The sequence below is a fragment of the Metarhizium acridum genome, assembly GCF_019434415.1.
Source record: "Metarhizium acridum strain ARSEF 324 chromosome Unknown scaffold_13, whole genome shotgun sequence".
NCBI classification, from domain to species: Eukaryota; Fungi; Ascomycota; class Sordariomycetes; order Hypocreales; family Clavicipitaceae; genus Metarhizium; species Metarhizium acridum.
This window is the reverse complement of record NW_027094016.1, coordinates 2,615,209-2,635,099: the sequence shown is the minus strand read 5'-3', so window position 1 is coordinate 2,635,099 and position 19,891 is coordinate 2,615,209. Positions and strand designations below refer to the sequence as shown.

At 50.8% G+C, this 19,891-nt stretch overlaps 8 protein-coding genes across 8 annotated transcripts; 5 read left to right on the top strand and 3 right to left on the bottom strand.

Annotated features, from left to right (window-relative positions):
* The first annotated feature begins 26 nt into the window (after window positions 1–26).
* RPL9B (60S ribosomal protein L9B) lies at window positions 27–3,646 on the top strand. The gene is made up of 2 exons (XM_066117747.1): window positions 27–1,126; window positions 1,284–3,646. The coding sequence occupies exons 1-2, from the start codon at window positions 683–685 to the stop codon at window positions 1,332–1,334; spliced, it is 495 nt and encodes a 164-aa protein (XP_065977538.1). The 5' UTR covers window positions 27–682; the 3' UTR covers window positions 1,335–3,646.
* Window positions 1,678–3,635, bottom strand: J3458_003429 (uncharacterized protein). Its single transcript, XM_007812371.2, has 2 exons — window positions 2,231–3,635; window positions 1,678–2,168 (listed from the first exon to the last, which is right to left on the bottom strand). Exons 1-2 carry the CDS (start codon window positions 3,336–3,338, stop codon window positions 2,053–2,055), a joined length of 1,224 nt encoding a protein of 407 aa, XP_007810562.2. The 5' UTR covers window positions 3,339–3,635; the 3' UTR covers window positions 1,678–2,052.
* Window positions 3,647–4,780: 1,134 nt separating the features above from the next.
* VMA13 (H(+)-transporting V1 sector ATPase subunit H) lies at window positions 4,781–6,382 on the top strand (the record flags this gene model as incomplete). The annotated part of the gene is made up of 3 exons (XM_007812372.1): window positions 4,781–5,078; window positions 5,180–5,705; window positions 5,767–6,382. 3 exons carry the CDS (start codon window positions 4,781–4,783, stop codon window positions 6,380–6,382), a joined length of 1,440 nt encoding a protein of 479 aa, XP_007810563.1.
* A 659-nt stretch (window positions 6,383–7,041) lies between these two features.
* Window positions 7,042–8,376, top strand: GCV1 (Aminomethyltransferase, mitochondrial; the record flags this gene model as incomplete). The annotated part of the gene is made up of 1 exon (XM_007812373.2): window positions 7,042–8,376. The coding sequence occupies one exon, from the start codon at window positions 7,042–7,044 to the stop codon at window positions 8,374–8,376; it is 1,335 nt and encodes a 444-aa protein (XP_007810564.1).
* A 491-nt stretch (window positions 8,377–8,867) lies between these two features.
* J3458_003426 (uncharacterized protein) lies at window positions 8,868–9,278 on the bottom strand (the record flags this gene model as incomplete). Its single annotated transcript, XM_007812374.2, has 1 exon — window positions 8,868–9,278. The coding sequence occupies one exon, from the start codon at window positions 9,276–9,278 to the stop codon at window positions 8,868–8,870; it is 411 nt and encodes a 136-aa protein (XP_007810565.2).
* A 6,031-nt stretch (window positions 9,279–15,309) lies between these two features.
* J3458_003425 (uncharacterized protein) lies at window positions 15,310–16,463 on the top strand (the record flags this gene model as incomplete). The annotated part of the gene is made up of 3 exons (XM_007812375.2): window positions 15,310–16,162; window positions 16,215–16,310; window positions 16,372–16,463. 3 exons carry the CDS (start codon window positions 15,310–15,312, stop codon window positions 16,461–16,463), a joined length of 1,041 nt encoding a protein of 346 aa, XP_007810566.1.
* Window positions 16,464–16,785: 322 nt separating this feature from the next.
* J3458_003424 (uncharacterized protein) lies at window positions 16,786–17,496 on the bottom strand (the record flags this gene model as incomplete). The annotated part of the gene is made up of 1 exon (XM_007812376.2): window positions 16,786–17,496. The coding sequence occupies one exon, from the start codon at window positions 17,494–17,496 to the stop codon at window positions 16,786–16,788; it is 711 nt and encodes a 236-aa protein (XP_007810567.2).
* A 256-nt stretch (window positions 17,497–17,752) lies between these two features.
* Window positions 17,753–19,522, top strand: J3458_003423 (uncharacterized protein). The gene has a single exon (XM_007812377.2). The coding sequence runs from the start codon at window positions 18,265–18,267 to the stop codon at window positions 18,970–18,972; it is 708 nt and encodes a 235-aa protein (XP_007810568.1). The 5' UTR covers window positions 17,753–18,264; the 3' UTR covers window positions 18,973–19,522.
* Window positions 19,523–19,891: the final 369 nt, after the last annotated feature.

Here is a 19,891-nt window from a genome sequence, read left to right as displayed (position 1 = left end):
AGGTGGGCCCTGGAGCATTCAGATGAATCACGTGCAATATCACGCAGCTCGCTTCTCCCCCACCACCTGCCTCGCACGGTTCAATTTCGGCCACCCGCAATTTCTATTCTCACGTGCAGCGAGCCCTAGAACTTTTCCCGCCCACACGATTTCGCCAATAATTCGTCGTGACCGCAGCCGACGCCCTACGACAACCTCCTCACCTCCCGACATCCCCAACTCACAACCGGCAGGATGAAGTACATTCATTCTCAGGAGATCCTTGAAATCCCCGAGGGGGGTACGTACCAATTTCCTGCTTTAATCGATTTCAAAAAGAAAAGGTCCAAATTGTCCGCCATATTTTCGAAGTTGGAAATTTTGATGCCCACCAGTCCGGCGATGGAAAGAAAGAGATCAAATTGAAAGATGAAGAGAGGAATGGCATTTGGGAACCCGACGTCGAACGACTGACAGTGGCACCGAACATTTCCCACGACGAATTCAAGGCGCAATTTGGACTGAATGGAAAATTTATTTCCCAACACGGCACTAACATACCTATAGTCAAGGTTGCCATCAAGACGAGAATCGTGACCGTCGAGGGTCCCCGAGGTACGACGCACCAACAGCGACATGCCTTTCTGTGAAAAACAGAAAAGCCAAAAGCCACACACAGTCAGCCAAGGACCTTTTCTGACATATGAGAACAGGCAAGCTCGTCAAGGACCTCGGCCACTTGGCCGTCAACTTCGGCCACCCCAAGAAGAACACCATCTCGATCGAGATCCACCACGGCAACCGTAAGAATGTTGCCACGCTGCGTACCGTCCGATCCATCATCCAGAACATGGTTATCGGTGTCACCAAGGGCTTCAAATACAAGATGCGATACGTATACGCCCATTTTCCCATCAACGTAAACCTGGACAAGAGCAACGAGACCGGGCTATGGGAGGTTGAAATCCGAAACTTTATCGGAGAGAAGATTGTCCGCCGGGTCGTCATGCAGGAGGGTGTCGACGTCGAGCTGTCCAAGAACCAGAAGGATGAGCTCGTCCTGACTGGCAACTCTCTGGAGCGTGTGTCGCAGAGCGCTGCCGATATTCAGCAGATCTGCAAGGTCCGCAACAAGGATATCCGAAAGGTGGGTTTTTTTTTTCCTTCACTGGCTTTCCTACGTCATCGGCGGGTGTTGAAGAAGAAGGGAGGGGCTCAGATTGTTGACTAGCCATCATGACAAATCTGTGTCTGCAACCACCCGTTAACATGTGAGGACTAATTCGCTAACGTTTGGGTTGCAGTTCTTGGACGGTCTGTACGTTTCCGAAAAGGGCAACGTCGTTGAGGAGTAAGATTGGGAGGGACACGGACACGGAATTCTTGTTTCTTTTGCGTTTCTGGGTCTCAGGAGTGGCGACGGTTTAACCATTTGCATGTCACGTAGCAAAAGGGCTACAAAAGAAACTGATTAAAAAGTAACGAAATTTTGTGCATGACTGTGCCTTTTGTTGTAGGAACTTTGAGGCGGTATCATATGTGGTGAAACTTGATCCAAGCTTGGAGAGAAGGTGGTGGTGAACACGCCGGCCAAATTGGGGCTCTTTCGAATCGCTCCATCGTGCCGATGCGTTCCATGACGAGGCCAGTCCCATAAGTTTAGAAGACGAAGCAAGCATTACGAAAACTGGAGCCAAATGCGGTGATATGTTCATTACAGGCGTGAGTCAAGTCGCCAACCTATTTGTATCCGCCATCTATGTGCAAAGAATTTCGTCCAAGTCCATCAACCATCATCTTCTATGTTACTCATATCCAGTCTTCTAGTTCATATCTTCATTCCCAAACGTGTCCATTCTATACTGATGAAAGCCGACCTTGGGCAGCGCGTCAAAACCAGCCAACTGTGGAATGCAACAAGATAATACCGAAACGCCAAAGCTCATTACATGCAGAACAACTATAGGTAACAAAAACAAAAGTGCCCCTTGAAATACAGATACGGGACTTCACCATGGGATGCGAAATATACGGGGGTTTGAGCAGGGAACGTGGTTCAATCGAGCAACCACTCTATGGTCGGCGTGTGGTGGCACGGGAGTAGTAAGAGGCTCCGCCACGGCTGTCACTGCGGTGGCTCCGGCCTGTTCGACCGGTACGATGGGTTCGTCGTCCTGAACTAGAGCTGGCTAGAAATTGGTTAGGGTTTGACCAGAGGAATGAACACAGACAAGTCTCGATATAAACTTACTTGGGCTCATGTATGTAACGTCGGAATACGTGTAGGACGAATCAGTGTACCGTGAAGACTGCGGCCGTCGAACAGGTTTCCTATCCTTTTTGAGGTTGAGTAAAGCCAACAGAGTCGTTGCTGCGCCAGCAATACCCAACCACCATTTCCCATCCGACTTCCTCGGGCGGCGATCAGCGACAGATGTTGGACGACCACCAAACCATCCGGAATGGCGGTCTCGGCGGGAATAGGCAGACGGTGCCTGGCTGCCATGTCGTGAATAGCGGACTTCTTCCTCAATGACCTTTTCAGACCTTTCCCTTTTCCGGCCAAAGATGGCGTTCCAGATACCACGGGCGATGCAGCAGAAGCAGAGAAGCATGAGCAGGGCGACACCAGCCAGCGTGCCGATAACAATACCGGCAATGGCGCCGCCACTCAAACCGCCCCCAGTTCCGCCCTTGTTGCTTCCATCAGCTCCGATAGTATCCCCGTCGCTAGTGGAAGTTGAACTCGCAGAGGTGGTGGTTGCTGTGGCTGTGAAGAAAGATTGGTCGCTTCGAGTACCGCTGCCGATAACAGTCGTGGTACCGGTGACTCGGTAAGGAGCAGAGTATCGAGTCGTGACTACACCATTGGACGTCATGACGATGGTGCTGGGCTCCTGATATCCCGGCCGGGCGGAGCACTGGCCCTTGAAGGCACAAGTTTGCCAACCCGCACAGCAAATCGGCCCGCAAGCTTCTTGCTCTGGACTCTGAGGTTTGCAATCGACTCCTGGTATCGGAGTCGGCGCCGGAGCCCAATTCGTCATGATGGTGCTCGTGTAGGTCCTCGTCTCGGTCCACGTGGTGGTGTATGCGCCGTAGGAGCCGCCGCCGCCAGGCGCACAGGTGGCTACATTGCCGGCTAGGGTTGTGCAGACCTGGTTGGAAGAACAACAAAACTGTTTTTCAGATCCGCAGTAGGTTGCGCAGTCATCTCGTCGCAAGAGAAATGAGAAGCCCAAGTCGTTGACGGTATTCCGAGGAAAAGGTGAGGCGGAGACAATGGCGGCTGTGGCGCCGAGCAAGAAAAACAACCGTCCCGTCGCCGGCAAAGACGAGACTGGAACGGGATTTTGCATGGCGGCCGAGCGAGATGACTTGCGGCCAGGTATGCGTATGTCCACTGGAATGCGGGAGTGGGTGTGACACTCTCGAGAATTATGACGCCTGAGTCTTGGAGTCGCGAGCTTTGCGAATAAATGGCCCGAAGCCAAAGAATTGCTGGGCAAAAGTCAGCGGCCAACAAAGTAAACAACAATAAGTGACAATTCACTCGAATAGCCTATCTTTGCGGCACAATGCATGAAGAAGAGAGAGATGTTTGGCGCGTCACGTATCATGGAGATTTTAAGAGGCTGCAGGTTTGGCCGCGACTGTCTCGGCGTGCATCCCCAACCTCCTCCCGCTTGGATACAACGGAAGTGGCCCAGCCCCTCCAAATTCGACCGGCACCAAGACGTCACCTTCTAATCCCAGCTTGAAACAAAGGACCAGGGGCTTCCCAGGAACTAATTTTTTTTTCTTTTTCAGCCATGCCTTATGAATTTCAGGGGTCCGGTATGGATGTAACTCATTCTTGACTTTGGTCCAGCAGCTGGGGATATTTTGTGCCTCTCTTTCTGCTGCTTTGTCTGAGGGCTTGAGCTGTCAGGGTTGCCGGGGTTGCCAACCACCCACACCATTTCCCGAGCTCAAGCTCTCTTGGTGTCCAAGCAAACGCATGAATTTAGGCGGGGATGTTGGACTCGACGGCCCGCAATGCCAGCTCATCGACACCTAACGCGGCCTCGTGAACCGATGGTTTGACCAGTGCTGTGAGGATGGTCGCATTGCCTTTTGTTACTGGATGATCGCGTATCGATGCTGGACCAGTTCCTGTGCTGTGCGTGGCTGCATGTTGCTGGTACCTGGTTTCATGGCGGTGACACCTGGCTTGCTTGCCAAGGGCCAAGGCATTGTTCGACCGTTTGACCGTTCAACCATCTACTGTCCTCCGTATGTACTCCGTATTCAGATCTCATCTACGAGAGACCATGTATTACGGCTGGACGGCGAACGTTCGATCGGTAAAAGCTTACTCCGTATTCATGGTCCAATTCAGCTGGTGAGGCCAACTCATTAGGCAATGCCCAACTTTAATTATTTCTAGAAAGATGCGGGTCTGGTGGCTGGGCTCTGTGAAGCTTGCAGCGGCGCATCCTCGGATAACAGTCAGCCGCCGCAAGTCGAGCCGTTGCTCTTGCCTGCCTTCATCTCGTGGAGCCTGGTAATTGGGTGGGGCTCCAGTCCTGCTCCAGAGCTTCCCTGGCTGATTGAGTGTGTGACGCTATGCTGGTTGGCTGTATCATCAACGACCTCATCTAATTAAGAGTGTCGAGCGGCACTACATCCACATCCATCGCCAACGCCCGCCGGCTCCTAGCGCTGAATTTCCTCTTTTCTGGTTGCAGCCCCTAGTCTCCTATTCGGTCAATACCAGTCGTCGCCTGTGCGACGCTCCAACGACAACTGCGCCGCCGTCATGTCGCTCGATCCGCCCACATATCTAGCCTCCTTGCAGAGCAACATTCGGCAACGGCCAATTCCATGGGACGGCGCCGTGAGGGCAGGTACGCTTACCGAAGAGCAGTACGCAAAGATTCGTGCTGTCGACAAGGCAAAGAAGCTCGAGCAGAGAAAGGAAGTTGTTGAAGGCGATTTCGATGGATACAGGTTGCTCTTTGTTGGCGGCCCAGGAAAGCCGAGTGTGCTGGAGACTGCAGGCAAGCATGCCAACGTGATTCAATATATTTTGGTTCTTCTGGGGGATCTGGTTGATGGTACGCCCTCTTCGCATCTAGTTGGAGGCAGCTCCCGGCTGGATGCATCTGTCAAACCTTCTACTCTGCTTCTTGGCTGACAATTTGGCCTTCACCTACAGCCGTCCCGTCTCTGGCGAAAGCATTATTCAAGGACACCGACCCATACAGGCATTTCCTACCGTTGCTGCATTCAAACACCACCGAAGACCCGATTCCGTTGCTTACATCTCACGCGTTGACGACCCTCATGTCTCTGTCGCGGGACGAATCTAAAGCTACCGAACAGGCCTTGCCCGTGGTGTTCACCTATCTGTCTGGCTTAGCCAAGAGCACTGATGCCGGCCTGCAAGACATTGCCGTGCAGGAGTATTCCGCACTCCTCTTTGGCCGATCCTCACGCCGTAAGTTTTGGAACCAGAGAAGCGAGACGGTTGAGCCTCTCGTCAAGATTCTGCAGACTGCTGCCGGCATTGGGGACGGTGGAAACTCTGCCGCCAACTTATGGAGTGGCAACATCAACGTCCGTAACACTGGCTTTGAGGGGTCTCTGGGTGGTGGTGTGGGCCTTCAATTGCTGTACCACGTTTTGCTCGTTATTTGGCAGCTGAGCTTTGAGGCTGATGAGATTGGCGACGACCTAAACGAGTAAGTATCCAGTGTCCCCAGCGAGGACTACGGAGAGTGCTGAATCTGCTAACCAAAATAGCGAGTACGACGTCATTTTGCTTTACACTCATCTTTTACGGCTGTCACAAAAGGAGAAGACCACAAGACTCATCCTATCTACGCTGTACAACTTACTCGAAAGGAACCAAACCTCGCTTCTTCCCACCGCCGTCCTCGCCCGACTACCGGCTCTTCTGGACAACCTTGGCAGTCGCCACATGACGGACCCCGATCTGCTGGAAGATTTGCAGAGCCTGAAGGAGTTGCTGGACGAGTACACCAAGACCAAGACAACCTTTGACGAATACGTTGCCGAGGTACACTCTGGTCACCTCCGCTGGTCGCCTCCTCACCGAAGCCAAGTATTCTGGGCGGAGAATGCCAGGAAAATTCTCGAGTTTGAGAACGGCGAGATCCCCCGGAAGCTTGCCGAAATCATGCAGAAGCCGTGGGATAACGACAAGCAAGTCCTCGCCATTGCCTGCAATGACATTGGCTGTCTGGTCAAGGAAGTCCCCGAGAAGCGCTATCAATTGGAAAAGGTTGGCCTCAAGACTAGGGTCATGGAGCTGATGCAGAGTGACGATGAGAATGTGCGATGGGAGAGTTTGCGGGCGTTGGGCGGCTGGCTCAAGTACAGTTTTGAGCACCAGTAGGTTTCAGGTGGGATGGCCTGCATTGTAGATTTTCGTTATTGTATGCGCAGCAGACATCCGGTTGTTTATTAGTAGACGCCCTACAATGTACTCAGTACATACGTAAGTTAGATCACGGGCACAGCTGACTGGGGCGATCCGCGTATATCTGACAGTGTAGCCAATTGGCATAACAAAGGCTGGGGACTCGTTTGGGGGTCTGCCGGGCGTCGGAGGCCATGGAGACGGGCAGTAAATCGAGACCAGCTGTAATTTCTCGTTCGCAACGGAAACAATAACGTTATGGAATGGGTGATGTGGTTTGAATCAGGTAATGGAAATACTCGTTAGTCTACCGAGTACATCGGACGGCGGCGCTAGAGTGAGTGCTTAGAGGGGGCCCGCGGTGCCTCATCTCTCTCATTTTGTCCGGGGACCAGCGCGGCTCGATATCGGAGAGTCCGTGGTTACCCGAGCCCCACCACAGCTCCTACTCAATTGAGCATTTCATCAGTCATCAATTCCACATCACCTTGGCTTGTGTCGATGGATGTTTCTCTTGCATTTTGACTCCAATTCTTTCCCCTCCCACTCCCCCTCCCTCTCCTCCCTTCTTTTTCTGTCGCTGCCTTGTCTCAATTGCATTTTTTTTGTCTTATAGATAACCAGCATTGACCGAAATGAGGGGATTTGGAAACGCTGTGCGGGCTGTGCCCCGGCTCCAGGCCTCTCTCACCAAGAGCCGACTCAACACCTCATTTGCGGCGACAGCCGCGTTCAAGGTGAACCAGCAGAGCGGCGACGTCCGACATGCCTCCGACACTGCCAACGCGGATCTCAAGAAGACTCCTTTGTACGACTTGCATATTGCTCAGGGGGGCAAAATGGTGCCCTTTGCCGGCCATAGCATGCCCGTCCAGTATGCCAACGCCTCACTCGCCGAATCTCATCACTTTACTCGCAACCATGCGTCGCTCTTTGACGTCAGCCACATGGTCCAGCACATCTTCAAGGGCCCTAATGCTGCTGCTTTCCTGGAGAAGCTGACCCCCTCTGGATGGCGCAACCAGGGTGTTATGCAGAGCAAGCTGACCACGTTCCTGTGGCCTGGAACCGGTGGCATCGTCGACGACTCTGTTATTACCCGTATTGGCGAGGACGAGTACTATGTCGTGACTAATGGCGCATGCTTCGAAAAGGACTGCAAGTACCTCGATGAGGAGCTGGGCAAGTTTGGTGCCGGCGTTGAGTGGACTAGACTGGACGGCTCCGGCCTCGTTGCTCTTCAGGGTCCGCAGGCCGCCGAGATTCTCAAGGAAGCCCTGGCCAGCGAGGTCAACCTGGACAAGTTGTACTTTGGCAACGCTGTGTATGCTGATCTCAAGCTGTCTGACGGCGGCAAGACGCATCCCGTCTTGATCAGCCGCGGTGGCTACACAGGCGAGGATGGGTTCGAAATCTCCTTCAATGGCAAGCTGTATCCCGCCCTGGAGTCGACGACCCCCGCCGTTGAGTCTCTGCTGAAGATTGCCGGGCCTGAACGTCTGCAACTCGCTGGTCTGGGTGCTCGCGACTCTCTCCGTCTGGAGGCTGGCATGTGTCTGTACGGCAACGACCTCGACGACACCACAACCCCTGTCGAGGCTGGTCTCGCCTGGGTCATTCCCAAGGACCGTCGGGCCACTGGCGGCTTCCATGGCGCCGAGGTCATCATTCCCCAATTGACCCCAAAGAGCAAGGGCGGTGCTGGCGTTGAGCGCCGTCGTGTCGGGTTTGTCGTCCAGGGCGCTCCTGCTCGCGACGGCGCCGAGGTTCAGAAGAATGGCGAGACGGTTGGCAAGATTACCAGCGGTGTCCCCAGCCCTACTCTGGGCAAGAATATTGCCATGGGATATGTCAAGGATGGTCTGCAAAAGGCTGGTACTGAGCTGGATGTTGTGGTCCGTGGACGCAAGAGAAGAGGCATTGTTACCAAGATGCCTTTCGTGCCTTCACGTTACCACAAGCCCGAGTAGGGCGAGACATGCTTTTTTTATGTTTTTTCTTTTTTTTTCTTTCTTTCTTTCTTTTTTTTTAAAAAAAGGGTTGCATTTCAATAGGCGTATTACAGTCAAGGGAGTATGGGCCCAATTTCGATACAGGTGTTTATTCCGAGGATTTAAATCGATATCCATGCCTAGCTGCAGTTTGTGGCAGAATATACTTGCTCACTGAGAAGTATACACTAGTATACTGCAGTATGCTATAATATAGAGCGCGATAGTAAGGTGCCCGATCTGGTTAATACTTTTTGCCTCCCACTGTATTTGACCTAGCTATATATCGTCGGGTCGCTTCCGACTACTTCCTCGCCAACACTATCCATGCCTCAAACTTCACCCTCCCCAAAGGCATCAATCTCTTCTTTCAGCGCTCCATCAACAGCCGCCTCCCACTTCTCCCTATCGAAAGCGCTCCAGCCCTCTGTCGACATCTTGCCAGAATCCCTGACCATAAATAAACCCTCTCAACCGGGCCAAGGCATACCCCCTCTCACAAACCCCTTCACCAGAATCGTCATCTTGGCTCTTACAAATACCGTATCCTCCATTGCCTTGGCTGCTAGGCTTTCCTGCAAAACAATTGCGACCTTGGAGGCGGGACGACGGGTACCGGGACGAACCGCCCTCTGCGCCTTGCGTATTGTAGCCCCAAGCCAGACCCTTTTCCGTGTCAGGCTTGCCGCTAACCCACCGTCCTTCAACGTCCGGAAAACATATCTCAATGAAACGACGGGTTCCGAAAAGACAAAGATGCTGAAATTGGCAATGATGTGTGTGTGTGTAGCAATCGCCAGAATGGGACGTCGCGCCGAGTCGAGTTCCTTGGCGGTGATGCTGGGGGACGTCGCGAATGCTTCGGCGGCGGGCGCTACCATGGCGGCGTTATTACCTGTGATGAAGATCCCGGGGACACTGGGGACATCTTTCGGAGAATGATGGAGGCGGCTGCTTCTATGCCGGCGGCATGGTCGTGAATGCTAGATGTGGGTGCTATGGGTTTGACGGCGGTGATGTAATCGCACGCGGAGAGTAAGGCGGATGAGGTGCTGTTGCCTGTCTGGCGGATGTAATTGGCTGTCAAAGCGGCAGAATACTCTGATGGCGGGCTTGGGGATGCCGTGCCTTTTCCTCTTTTGGAGTGGGAGGGGTGAAGCTGAGATTGGACGAGTGGTGATGATGGCTTTGGTGTTGACTCTTTGAGTTCTGAAAAGCGGGATAGTTGGGGCGTCAGCTGGGCTGACGGGGACGTGTCCGCTGCCAAATAGTCGCTTGGGCGGCGTCAGCACGAGCGAACGTCATCTGCCTATGGGGGGGGAGAAAATTCTACGAGTAGTAGGCTTGGTGAGGGGATGGGTTGTTGAGGGCGGTGGTTGCGAGGTGCAAGTGACTGGTATTTAGTATCCTATTGCTCATCTATGTGTCCATCACGACAACCCATTTTGACATGTAGATGATGAAATGATGCGATTTCTTCTCTGTGGTTGATTTACCAAAGGTGAATCATGCCATGTGTGAGGCTTCCCAGAGGACGGGCTCTGGCAATGGGCTCTGGCGACGGCCTCTTTTCTCTTTTGTTTCGGGCCAAGATATCGTTCGTTCTAGTTTGTGCCGGTGCCCGGTCGACCGCATCGGCGGTTGTCTCGCACAGAGCGAGTATGGGCAATCTCTTCCTTGACCTGAATCAGACTTGAATAGCCCTCCTGAAGTCGACACCGTTTGGAATGCCGGTGAATTACAAGGACCAGACCTAGTTTAGGGTCGCTCTGGTAGTATGTAAATGAGTCCTTGGTCTTGGGCTTACTTTCTTTATGAAAATTGAGTGGGCAAGCTCCTATTTTGATGTGTGCTTAGTATATGGACTTTAGAGGAAGAATATATGGCCATGGGCTCTTCTTGAGGCAGCCACCTCACGCGGTTGGAACATTCTAAACCAGAGAAATCAGAATTCTGAGGCAGTGAGCGCACACTACATTTTATAAACGGCGCTTGGAGACAATGCCACCTCAAAGACATAAAGCGGTGGGCGGTGATGCTAGCAGCCTTGTTGAGGGACCGCCTGGATGGTAGGGTCACAGAAGGGCGCCAGACTTACTGGACAAGTCACCGTTGCTGCAAGTTGACAGAGCAGGGAGTGCAAGGTGATCTCTAAGCCTACTACTGCTCTCATATGGCAAGCTACGACGGAACAATGCGGCCCTGGACCCTAAACAACATGGAGTGTTTTCAAGCTCTTCAGCTATGGGAACCTACAGAGAACACAGGGCTTTTTTTTTCTCCGTAGCAAAAGATAACGCGAGGCTGGGAATACGACAGATACGGCGCAAGCTGGTCGCAGTCTTGAATACTCCGTAATAGTGATGCTTACTGTTGGCGAGAACTATTGGCAACAATCGCCATCAGATTTGCCGCGTCATCCCAAACAAGGTTTCGGGCCATCGGGTCTACGACCTGTGGCTGTTGGCGAGATGTACTGCGCCATCTGTCAGTCAATGGATAAGTACTTGCAGTCTCGACTTATGTTCAATGACCTAGCTGTAAGGAGTCGGGTAAGCATTCCAGGTGGAAGCAGCTGAATCTCACCGAACGCTGGGGGCTATAAATAAAAGGACGCCTTTAACCCGAAAGATACTCTCTCAAGTCTTGCGTGAGTAGTTCCCGCACACATCATCTAATCTTGGCCATCATGAAACCCTTTACTATTATCGTGACTGTCCTCGCAGGAGTCGGGTTGGCAGGCCGATTTCCAGCGTGTAGAAGGGTGAGTTTACAATATGCAATGAGTAACAATAACGCCTGACAAGGCAACTAGCCATCTAGCGAGTGCATCATCGCGTGTCCGCAGAACCCGTGTCCCGCCGGTCACATCTGCTGTGAAACGACTTGCGGAGGTCGCATCTGTGTAAGTTCATTCCGCGTGATGACTGAACAGTGTACTGATACTAGTTGATTTACAGGAACCCGTACGTGCTTCGCGAAAGTAGTAGTGTTAAATGGTGGACTAATAACGGCCCATATGTCTAGGAGATGCCTTGGTGAAACTTGCTGTCGAGAGTGATGAAAGATATCAGGATATCATTGGAAAGGCTGGACCTGCTGGAGAAAGCTTTGGTCGTTGTATGGAGTTCTCTATCTGAGTTTAAGCTCGGCCGACCATGAGCGGGCAAGTTCTGAATATGGACACAAGACCTTCTCAAAGTAAATCTAGAACATATGTGGCGTCTAAATGTATGCTCAAGGCCTTAATTCGGAACCTTAGTGGGATAAAGATGGAGAAAGGCGAACCACTGTTTGTATCAACCGTCATCGACATCAAAGGGAAACACTGATGAAGAGCCAATCTAATAAGCTTCTTGGAGCCAAGGCCACAAGGGAAAGCCCGCTGGAGATTACAGCCGTGGTCAACAGCTGGAAGGATGGGTTCGTTGCTGAATATGAAGCTGGCCAAACCGATGGAGCTGTAAAAGCTTGTACGAGAGTGCGAACAAAACCCACAAAATACAGATAAGCCGGAATAATAGCAATCAAGAATAAATCAAGCTGAACTGAATCACATTGAAGAAGCCGTCCGTCCGACACAGGTTTGCAAGGGTCGATCTCGCAACCGCATCAATAATGTCGCCACGATTACCATGGGAAGCCGTCACGGGATTTGCGTACGACGACCCTCAAACGAGCGGCTGTGTTGGTCTAGCAACGATGAATTCCTCGTTTGATGACGATTCTACTCAGGAAGAAGGCCTGGCGCTGTTGGAAACGACGCTGAGAGGTTGCTGTTGCGATGAAGGAGGCAAACAAAAGAATGGATGAGGATTACAAAATCTGCACCACTTGAGTTTGAGGCGCCACCCCACTTTCCGGTCCGAGCTTCCGAGACCGAGGGTTAGGGTTATGCACTACGAGAACCACCTGGGAGTTATTAGCAGAGAGTCTAGATGGTCCAGCTTAGATAAGGGCTTTTCCTGCGGCAGCAGAGCCTAATGTGTTCTGGGGCGCTATTATCCGTTCAAGGTCCTCAGAGGGTCTTCTGAAGAGTCTGAAAAGAAGTCCCGGTGGGTTGTTAAGGTGACATCGCCGTATTCTTGCCACGTAGTGAAAGGGAAGGTAATGAGATGGTCCTTAGCTTCTAGGGATAAGGAGGGCCATAGCTGGTCTTCTTCTTCTCAAGACGATGATGACGATTGATCTTCTTCTGAGGAAGTCAATGATGAATATTATGGGGAGGAAAAGGTGTTATCTTCGCGTGTGTCTCCCCAAGTGTGGGCAGGGGTGTGTGTCATGTGACTAGAAAAGCTTCCTTCGAGGAAAGGGAACGGCTCGTGCCATAACACTCATGTTCTTGATTTCTTTGGGAGACATTGAACCGAACTAAATATCTTTTGACCTCAGTCACTCATAAAGTATATATACATTTTGCACTTGAACCCTCTATTGATAGAGCTAAGAAGAGGATTAAGAAGGAAACATAGAAATATTAATTCCCCCCCAACAGATCATAAATCTGGATCAACGTTTGTTAAGCCACGCCCAATACTCCATTATGCTCCGACGAATGAATTTAAGGTTATCAATAAGTTGATAGTACGTCATAGGGCTATTCGTATCTCCGATCTCAGAACCCAACCAACACGTTAGTTTCTTACCTTCATCTCGTGTGAAAACACAAAGATACCATTTAGGCCCAAAAATAGCTAAACCAAGGAGATATTGCGGCTGTAAGACAGGGGTTTTTATAGCTGTTGATGTTGGTTCCTCTTGCTTACTTGATTATTTTTCTTCTTGTAGCTTTTCTAGTAATTCCTGTAGTTGATCAAGGAATGACCAATGTGCCCTTTGCCAGATGCAGAGTTGTACGCGTGCTTCCGCTTCACCCCCTAAGCTTCCTTTTGTCTTAATAGGTACTGCGAGAAATCTTTTACTCTTTGATAGAAAGCTCGTTATACCAAGAACGTTGCCAGGGAAATGTTTTTGGATCTTGGTAAAAAATCGAGACCAAGGGACTGAATTGAACTCTTCGGAATCGTTTCTGCATTCGAACATTATACAAAAATCGATTTGAAGGCCAGTGTCGTTTGGTGAAGTTATTATACCTGTGAGATATGAAGATTCAAGTTTGGCTAGTGTACTAAATATTTATTAATACGTGTGATTAATAAAAGTATTATATAATAATAACATACCATGAGTCCATGACTCGTAGTTTAACCATGTTGTCTTAAATACCTCTTCTAATATGGGGGCATGCACGCTCGTATTCCAATTACTCTCGTATCCGAATCTTAGACTCATGTTTATAGACTCATCTACAGATGATATTATCTGTGATGGGCTAAGTGAATTTTCAGTGAATTCAGACTCATCTGCGAAAACAGATGAAGAAGAGTCTTCATTAGTCGCAAAAGGCCATGCGTAACCTGGGTGTTGTTCTATTGCTGATTTAATGGCAGCTTGCATATCTTTAAAGATAACACCCTTCCCTCTAATAATAATTTTGATACTTGACAGAAGCTCCTAAAGTGGATTTGGCGGGTTATTAAGCCTCTGTATATTGTTTATTATGAGACCATCAGGTCCATCTTGTAGATCTCGTAGCATGTCATCTGGCGTTCGTGGTTCTGTTCGATTGGTCGTTGCGCGAGAGCGTGCTGAACGTATCGATGAAGCTGATCCAGGCGATCCGCATGCGTTGGCAAGCCAAAATTTTAAAGCTGGCGTGGATGGGCCGTTTCCTTTTCTGCCGTCATTAGCAGCAAAGCCACCATTAATAAGCTCCTCCTCGTTAGATTATAATGACTCTATTTCCGCATTACTGCTATTAACTATCGTATTGATATCGCTACGCTTTCATTTTTTGACTCGTGCTTCGCCTTCGTCTTGAGCCATATTATATGACTTTTGGTGTTAGTAGTTTTGCCGCGAGGATAATTCAGATTTCTTTTCGTGCGATTGGTATTTCGTAAATAGCGAGGGGCTTATAGAGGATCGGGTGTAAGAACGAGTAGAAGGAGATTCAGGTTTTATACTGGTGGTAGAATGCAGCCAGGATAACACAGGTATATCACTGTTAACCATGTCAAAGCAGCGTTTCAACAATCAAATCGTGAAATGTAAGATGAAGAACAGTGCCTAAGCGAGGGGTTTAGGAGGAGAATTAATGTGGAGAGTCAAGGTACCCACTATTATAGGTACGTACCCAGGTACGCAAGACTAAGGCCTATTTGGCATCCCTTGGCCTTTGATTTAAGATGTGAGAAGGAAGACCCCCAAGGCAACAGTGTCTTTTGCCTACTGGCAGACCGGAACCGCGTCCATAAGGAATATACAACCTGCAATTCGTTAAAAGAGCTCCATGCACATCTCCCAACTAACTTCGATTGAGACGACTCTGCATCGTGCTATCCCTCTTCCGCTGAGGACGGCAAAGCCACCCCCGCATAACTTTGTCCACCTACAGGGCACCCCGGATAGATGAGCGCGTTGTCGGACGATGGGGACACAATTCGCCTTCCACATGCCGGCCGATACGCTTGCTTCGTCGTCCCCTTTAAGCTCTCGGCAGGTCACCGCCCACCTGCAATGCCGTCCTATAGCTCCACGACTTCCGTCCGGCATCGTGGCATCACAGGTCTTTGACTTTTGTGGACGGCGCCACCGAACGTCAACGCCGCAACGGGCCAAACCATTGGACCCCTCGTCGTATGACGCTGACGCCATTCCCATGCAGCATCAGCCGCAGAGCTGGAACCGGAAACAGATGGAAAGGAAGCTTCAATTTCCTCTCACAATCGGACTCGTTCTCTCGCCAGAATAGTTCTTGAATTGTACCGGCTGTCCTAAGTGAGCTTCACAATAACAATAACGACAACAACGACGGCGAAACCCTCAGCCTGCATAGCCAACTCGACCATTATGAAGGCCCTCGTGTATAGCGCCGCCAACTCCGTGTCTATCCAGCAAAAGCCAGACCCTACAATTCTATCACCTAGCGATGCCATCATTAAGCTCACCAAAACGACCATCTGTGGTACGGATCTACACATCCTAAAGGGCGATGTTGCAACGTGCCAAACTGGACGAATTCTCGGTCACGAAGGAATTGGAGTAGTTTCCTTGACGGGACCGTCTGTATCCCGCTTTTCTCCAGGTGACCGCGTGCTTATTTCATGCATCTCAAGCTGTGCCGCCTGCGAATACTGTCGTAGGGGCATGTATAGCCATTGCACATCCGGCGGCTGGATCCTAGGCAACACTATTGACGGCACGCAGGCGCAATATGCGCGAATTCCCCACGCAGACTCTAGCCTTTACAAGATCCCTGCCGGGGTGGACGATGCGGCCTTGGTGATGCTTAGTGACGTTCTCCCCACAGGTCTCGAATGTGGTGTCCAGAACGGCAGAGTCCAGCCTGGCTCGACCGTCGCCGTGGTGGGAGCAGGACCTGTGGGCTTGGCGGCGCTGATGGCGGCGCAGATGTACTCACCATCCAAGATTATTGTCCTTGATGTAGATGACAAGAGACTGGAGACGGCAAGGGAACTTGGTGCGACCGCCGCTGTTAACAGCAAGGCTGAGGATGCAGTTGCGCGTGTAAAGCAGCTGACAGACGGCAAGGGGTGTGATGCTGTGATCGAGGCGGTTGGAATACCGGCGACGTTTGCGCTATGTCAGGAACTACTCGCCCCTGGAGGAGTGCTTGCCAATGTCGGTGTCCACGGAAGCAAAGTCGATCTTTGCTTGGACCGTCTGTGGGACAAGAATATCAGTGAGTCTGGCCAAGTATTGGGGGAATGCGAAAACTTGCTAATCGTTTCAAGCCATCACAACAAGACTAGTCGACACAGCATCGACGCCTATGCTGCTGAATATGGTAGAGTCGGGGAAGCTCAAAGCGGCGCGCTTGGTTACACATCGTGCGTCTCTCCCCAAAGTCTGGACACGTACCAGCGCATTTGCGTGCTAACGTTTAAGTAGGCTTCAAGTTTGATCAGATGGAAGAAGCATACAAGGCTTTCGGCCAGGCAAACCAGACTGGGTCTCTGAAAGTGTTGATCGATATGGAGTGATTTCCCCTCTCCTTTCATCCGGACCTCACAGTCGTTCGTTCACATGGTTTATTCACCGAAATATTCTTGGAGAGTTTGTCTTGTCGGATGAAAGAAATATTCAGATTGAAACACTGCCTGCATCCATATTATTGGCGTATACCAGATTCAAACTCGGTCCCTAAGCTGTGTGCATGTTTCAAAAATGTCGTCTTCGCTCCTCGGCAACGGATTCAACCAAGACTCATGAGGACGATTCTTGAGCCCAACATGGTCAACGCTTGGTCTCTGAGCAGTTTTCCAGCCGAAACAACCACCTAGACTTACCAGAGAAGTCATTTCATCACGACACAGATTTCTTGCGACCGTGCCTCTTGATGTCGTGCTTATGCTGAGGCGGCGTATTCACCGCAACAAGGTAATTCTGACCCGTCTCCGAAACGGCATGAACGGCAACATTCTCGCCAAACGGCCACTGCTCAACAAACTCGGCGTCTCCCCGGCAGTCATACTCGGCGTACTCCGACCGGTCGAGACACTTGTGCGCGGCCGTCCAGGCATCCGCACGATGAACATACACCCCCTGGATCTCTGTCCTCTGCAGGCTGCCGCTCCGATCGACGTTGTAGTCAACCATGGTCTGGACCACGTAATGTAAAAACTGTGCCCCTTCAGGAAGCCTCATGTTCCCACCTTCCGTGTCTGCATAGAGGGACTCATTGTTCGGCGTGGTGTCGATGCTCACGCGAAACTCTTGGCCGTCAAGGGAGCGGGCAAAGGCTAGGACACCATCACCGTGGATCCAAGTCTTGCCGGGAGTCTCTTCATCCAGAGTCCGCACATGGTACTTTTGGAAGTCGTCAGGCTTGAAGTTGAGCGTCTCGAGGGACTGTACGGCAAAGGCTTTCGCCGCCTCCAGAGTCCCGTGTGTTCCAAGCACAAATGTGGTACGGCTGGCTCCGGATGCGTCGTGACTATAGTCAATTACTGTGAGGATGGTGTGAAACAAAAGTTCGGGAACTTGATAAGACGCTGGCTGTTTGGTGGGATCCATTGTCAAGTCTTGCGAGAGCTGCGAATCTTTTGGCGGCGGGTGTGTGTAGAACTTTCTCGTGCGGAAGCCCGTTTGCTTTTTAATACCGTCGGGCACTGTACGTACGCAGTAACATATGGCAGTGGCGTGATGCATCGTGTCATCTCAAGACGGCTGGCATGGTCTCGATGCGTCTGGTTGCATCGTAGCGTGGTGGCGGTGGCCACACCACCTCCCTCCTCCACATGCAAAAAGCATGGTGCCGGAGCTCGCAAGTCAAAACGGAATATTGTGATGTAAGTAGGTGAGATATTGCGTTACTCTGTCCTGGGAGCTTTAAGCTCGTAGACCTGGTGGTTGACTGACGGTTGTCGGTTTGTGGGCCGTGTTGGCGGCGATGTGAGCTGATGTGAAATTGAGCATCTGATGACCATGATGGCCGGTACAATTTCGTCTTTGTGTAAGAGAGCTTTCAAATAAATTCCATGGCCACGTTGGATCTTTGAAAGCCATTTCACGGATAACGCCGGCTTCAGGGGCTTGACCAACTGTGATATTTCAAAGCGCTGCTTCGTACACCACAGACATGTTTGCCTTTATATTGTGACAATCTAAATGGGTTTGCGTTTTTATTCGGACACTGTGAACTGAATTGATGAGCACATTTGCAAGGCCAAGCACGGTCAACCAACAGGCCTGGCAAACAAGCAAACGTTCACGACGTTGTTGACGGTCTGTGTTGTACGCAAGGGCCAAGGGGATTTTCCCAAGAAATTGCGGATTTGTAAAATGTCCATGTATGATGATCAAAATGTCCTGGCTATTCGTTTCACCATCCTCTTGATCTGGACGCAACGCAACCTCCACGGCTTCAGTGGCCATCACCGTCTTGGACGCATCCACGCGGCTGAGGCTGTCACTTTTTATTTCCACAAAGACGTAATGGCCCAAACATCAAACACAGCTACAGTCCATCCTGTGATTGAGAGAAACGACCACCACAGCTTCATGGAATACGCTCTGAAGCAGGCCCGGCTATCCCCAGCGGCCCATGCCGAGTTTTGCGTTGGCGCCGTACTGGTTGATTCCCAGGTAAATCGAATTCTCTCGGCGGGCTATTCCATGGAGCTTCCTAGCCCAGTAGGCGACCAGGGCAATACGCACGCCGAGCAATGCTGCTTCATCAAAGTTGCCCTAGCACACAACCTGCCACCGGCCCATGCCGAGGACCATATCCGCCACGTCCTGCCTGCAAGAACTGTGCTCTACACGACTATGGAGCCTTGCAGTCATAGGTTGAGCGGGAATACCACGTGTGTCGAGCGAATCTTGAAGCTCAAGGGCGTTATACGTTCCGTGTACGTAGGCATTCGCCAGCCTAGTACATTTGTTCGCTGCAATGATGGAATGAAACGGCTGCAGGAAGCTGGAATTGAGGTACGGATAACAGAGGATATGAAGGAGTATATTTTGAATGTCTCAATGGCTGGACACTGAGCTGCCAGTCCTTGGCCCTCATGGTGTCCTTCACCACGTCTTCGAGGAAAGTCGTCGACCGCAAACATCCAACGCCTCATCGCGACTAATGGCCTCACGGTCATTGATACACTCGATGTAAATTACGTCATAGCTCGCATCCGAAAGATTGGGAATATCTCTTAGCGTGGTCATGATGATGAGTTTTGTTGCAGTGGTCAACTAGGTTGTGGCATAGGGAGCAAGCTGTCGTGTGCGAGGGAAGGGTTGAGGTCTTGCCAGCATGCTTTGTCTCTTGTGTATCGAACCTGGAATGAATGTGATTTTTTGAAAGGCAATAGAGGGAGAGTTGTAGAACTGACTAGAAATAAAACAAAAAGACCAAGAAGGCGGGAGAACTGCAACGGAGGGGGCCACGCGACAGATCCCACTCGATTTCTCGCACCGAGCAATGGCTCGGTTGCGGAACGAAATCAACTCATAGTAGTTCATTTTCATATTTTATGTTTAGGATTTATATTTAGATGAAGCGTGCCGTTAGATTCATTTGATACGTTGGGACGAGAAAGCGAATCCTGTTGTCATCTTCACCATTCATTCCTGCCATCTTGCTGTCTCATCACATGTATTGCCCAACTTTACATATTTATGAGCACAACTGAAATCTAGCTTTTATCCGTCACACGTTGTGGCTCATTTGGGTTTTGACTCATCCTATGATTGAGCCTCCTGATCATCAAGACTAATTGAATATTGGAATATGCTTTGGAGCAGCACTGAGACTGGCAGTCTCCGCCAGCGCCTACCCCGGTTTTGCGCCGGAGATGTGCTGGTTGCCTTTAAGAATAATCATATTCGTCAACGGGATATTCGATGAGCTTCCGGGACAAACGGGTACTGATATCTGTCGCACGCATGCCGAACAATGCTACGTCATAGA

What these genes read in the sequence shown, in the direction of transcription:
- RPL9B (XM_066117747.1), top strand. Translation starts at nt 683, where the DNA reads ATGAGAACAGGCAAGCTCGTCAAGGACCTCGGCCACTTGGCCGTCAAC. An exon ending in GCAACAAGGATATCCGAAAG is followed by an intron (nt 1,127 to 1,283) that starts GTGGGTTTTTTT and finishes TTTGGGTTGCAG; the next exon opens with TTCTTGGACGGTCTGTACGT.
- J3458_003429 (XM_007812371.2), bottom strand. Translation starts at nt 3,338, where the DNA reads ATGCAAAATCCCGTTCCAGTCTCGTCTTTGCCGGCGACGGGACGGTTG. An exon ending in CGTTACATACATGAGCCCAA is followed by an intron (nt 2,169 to 2,230) that starts GTAAGTTTATAT and finishes ACCAATTTCTAG; the next exon opens with CCAGCTCTAGTTCAGGACGA.
- J3458_003423 (XM_007812377.2), top strand. Translation starts at nt 18,265, where the DNA reads ATGTCCATGTATGATGATCAAAATGTCCTGGCTATTCGTTTCACCATC.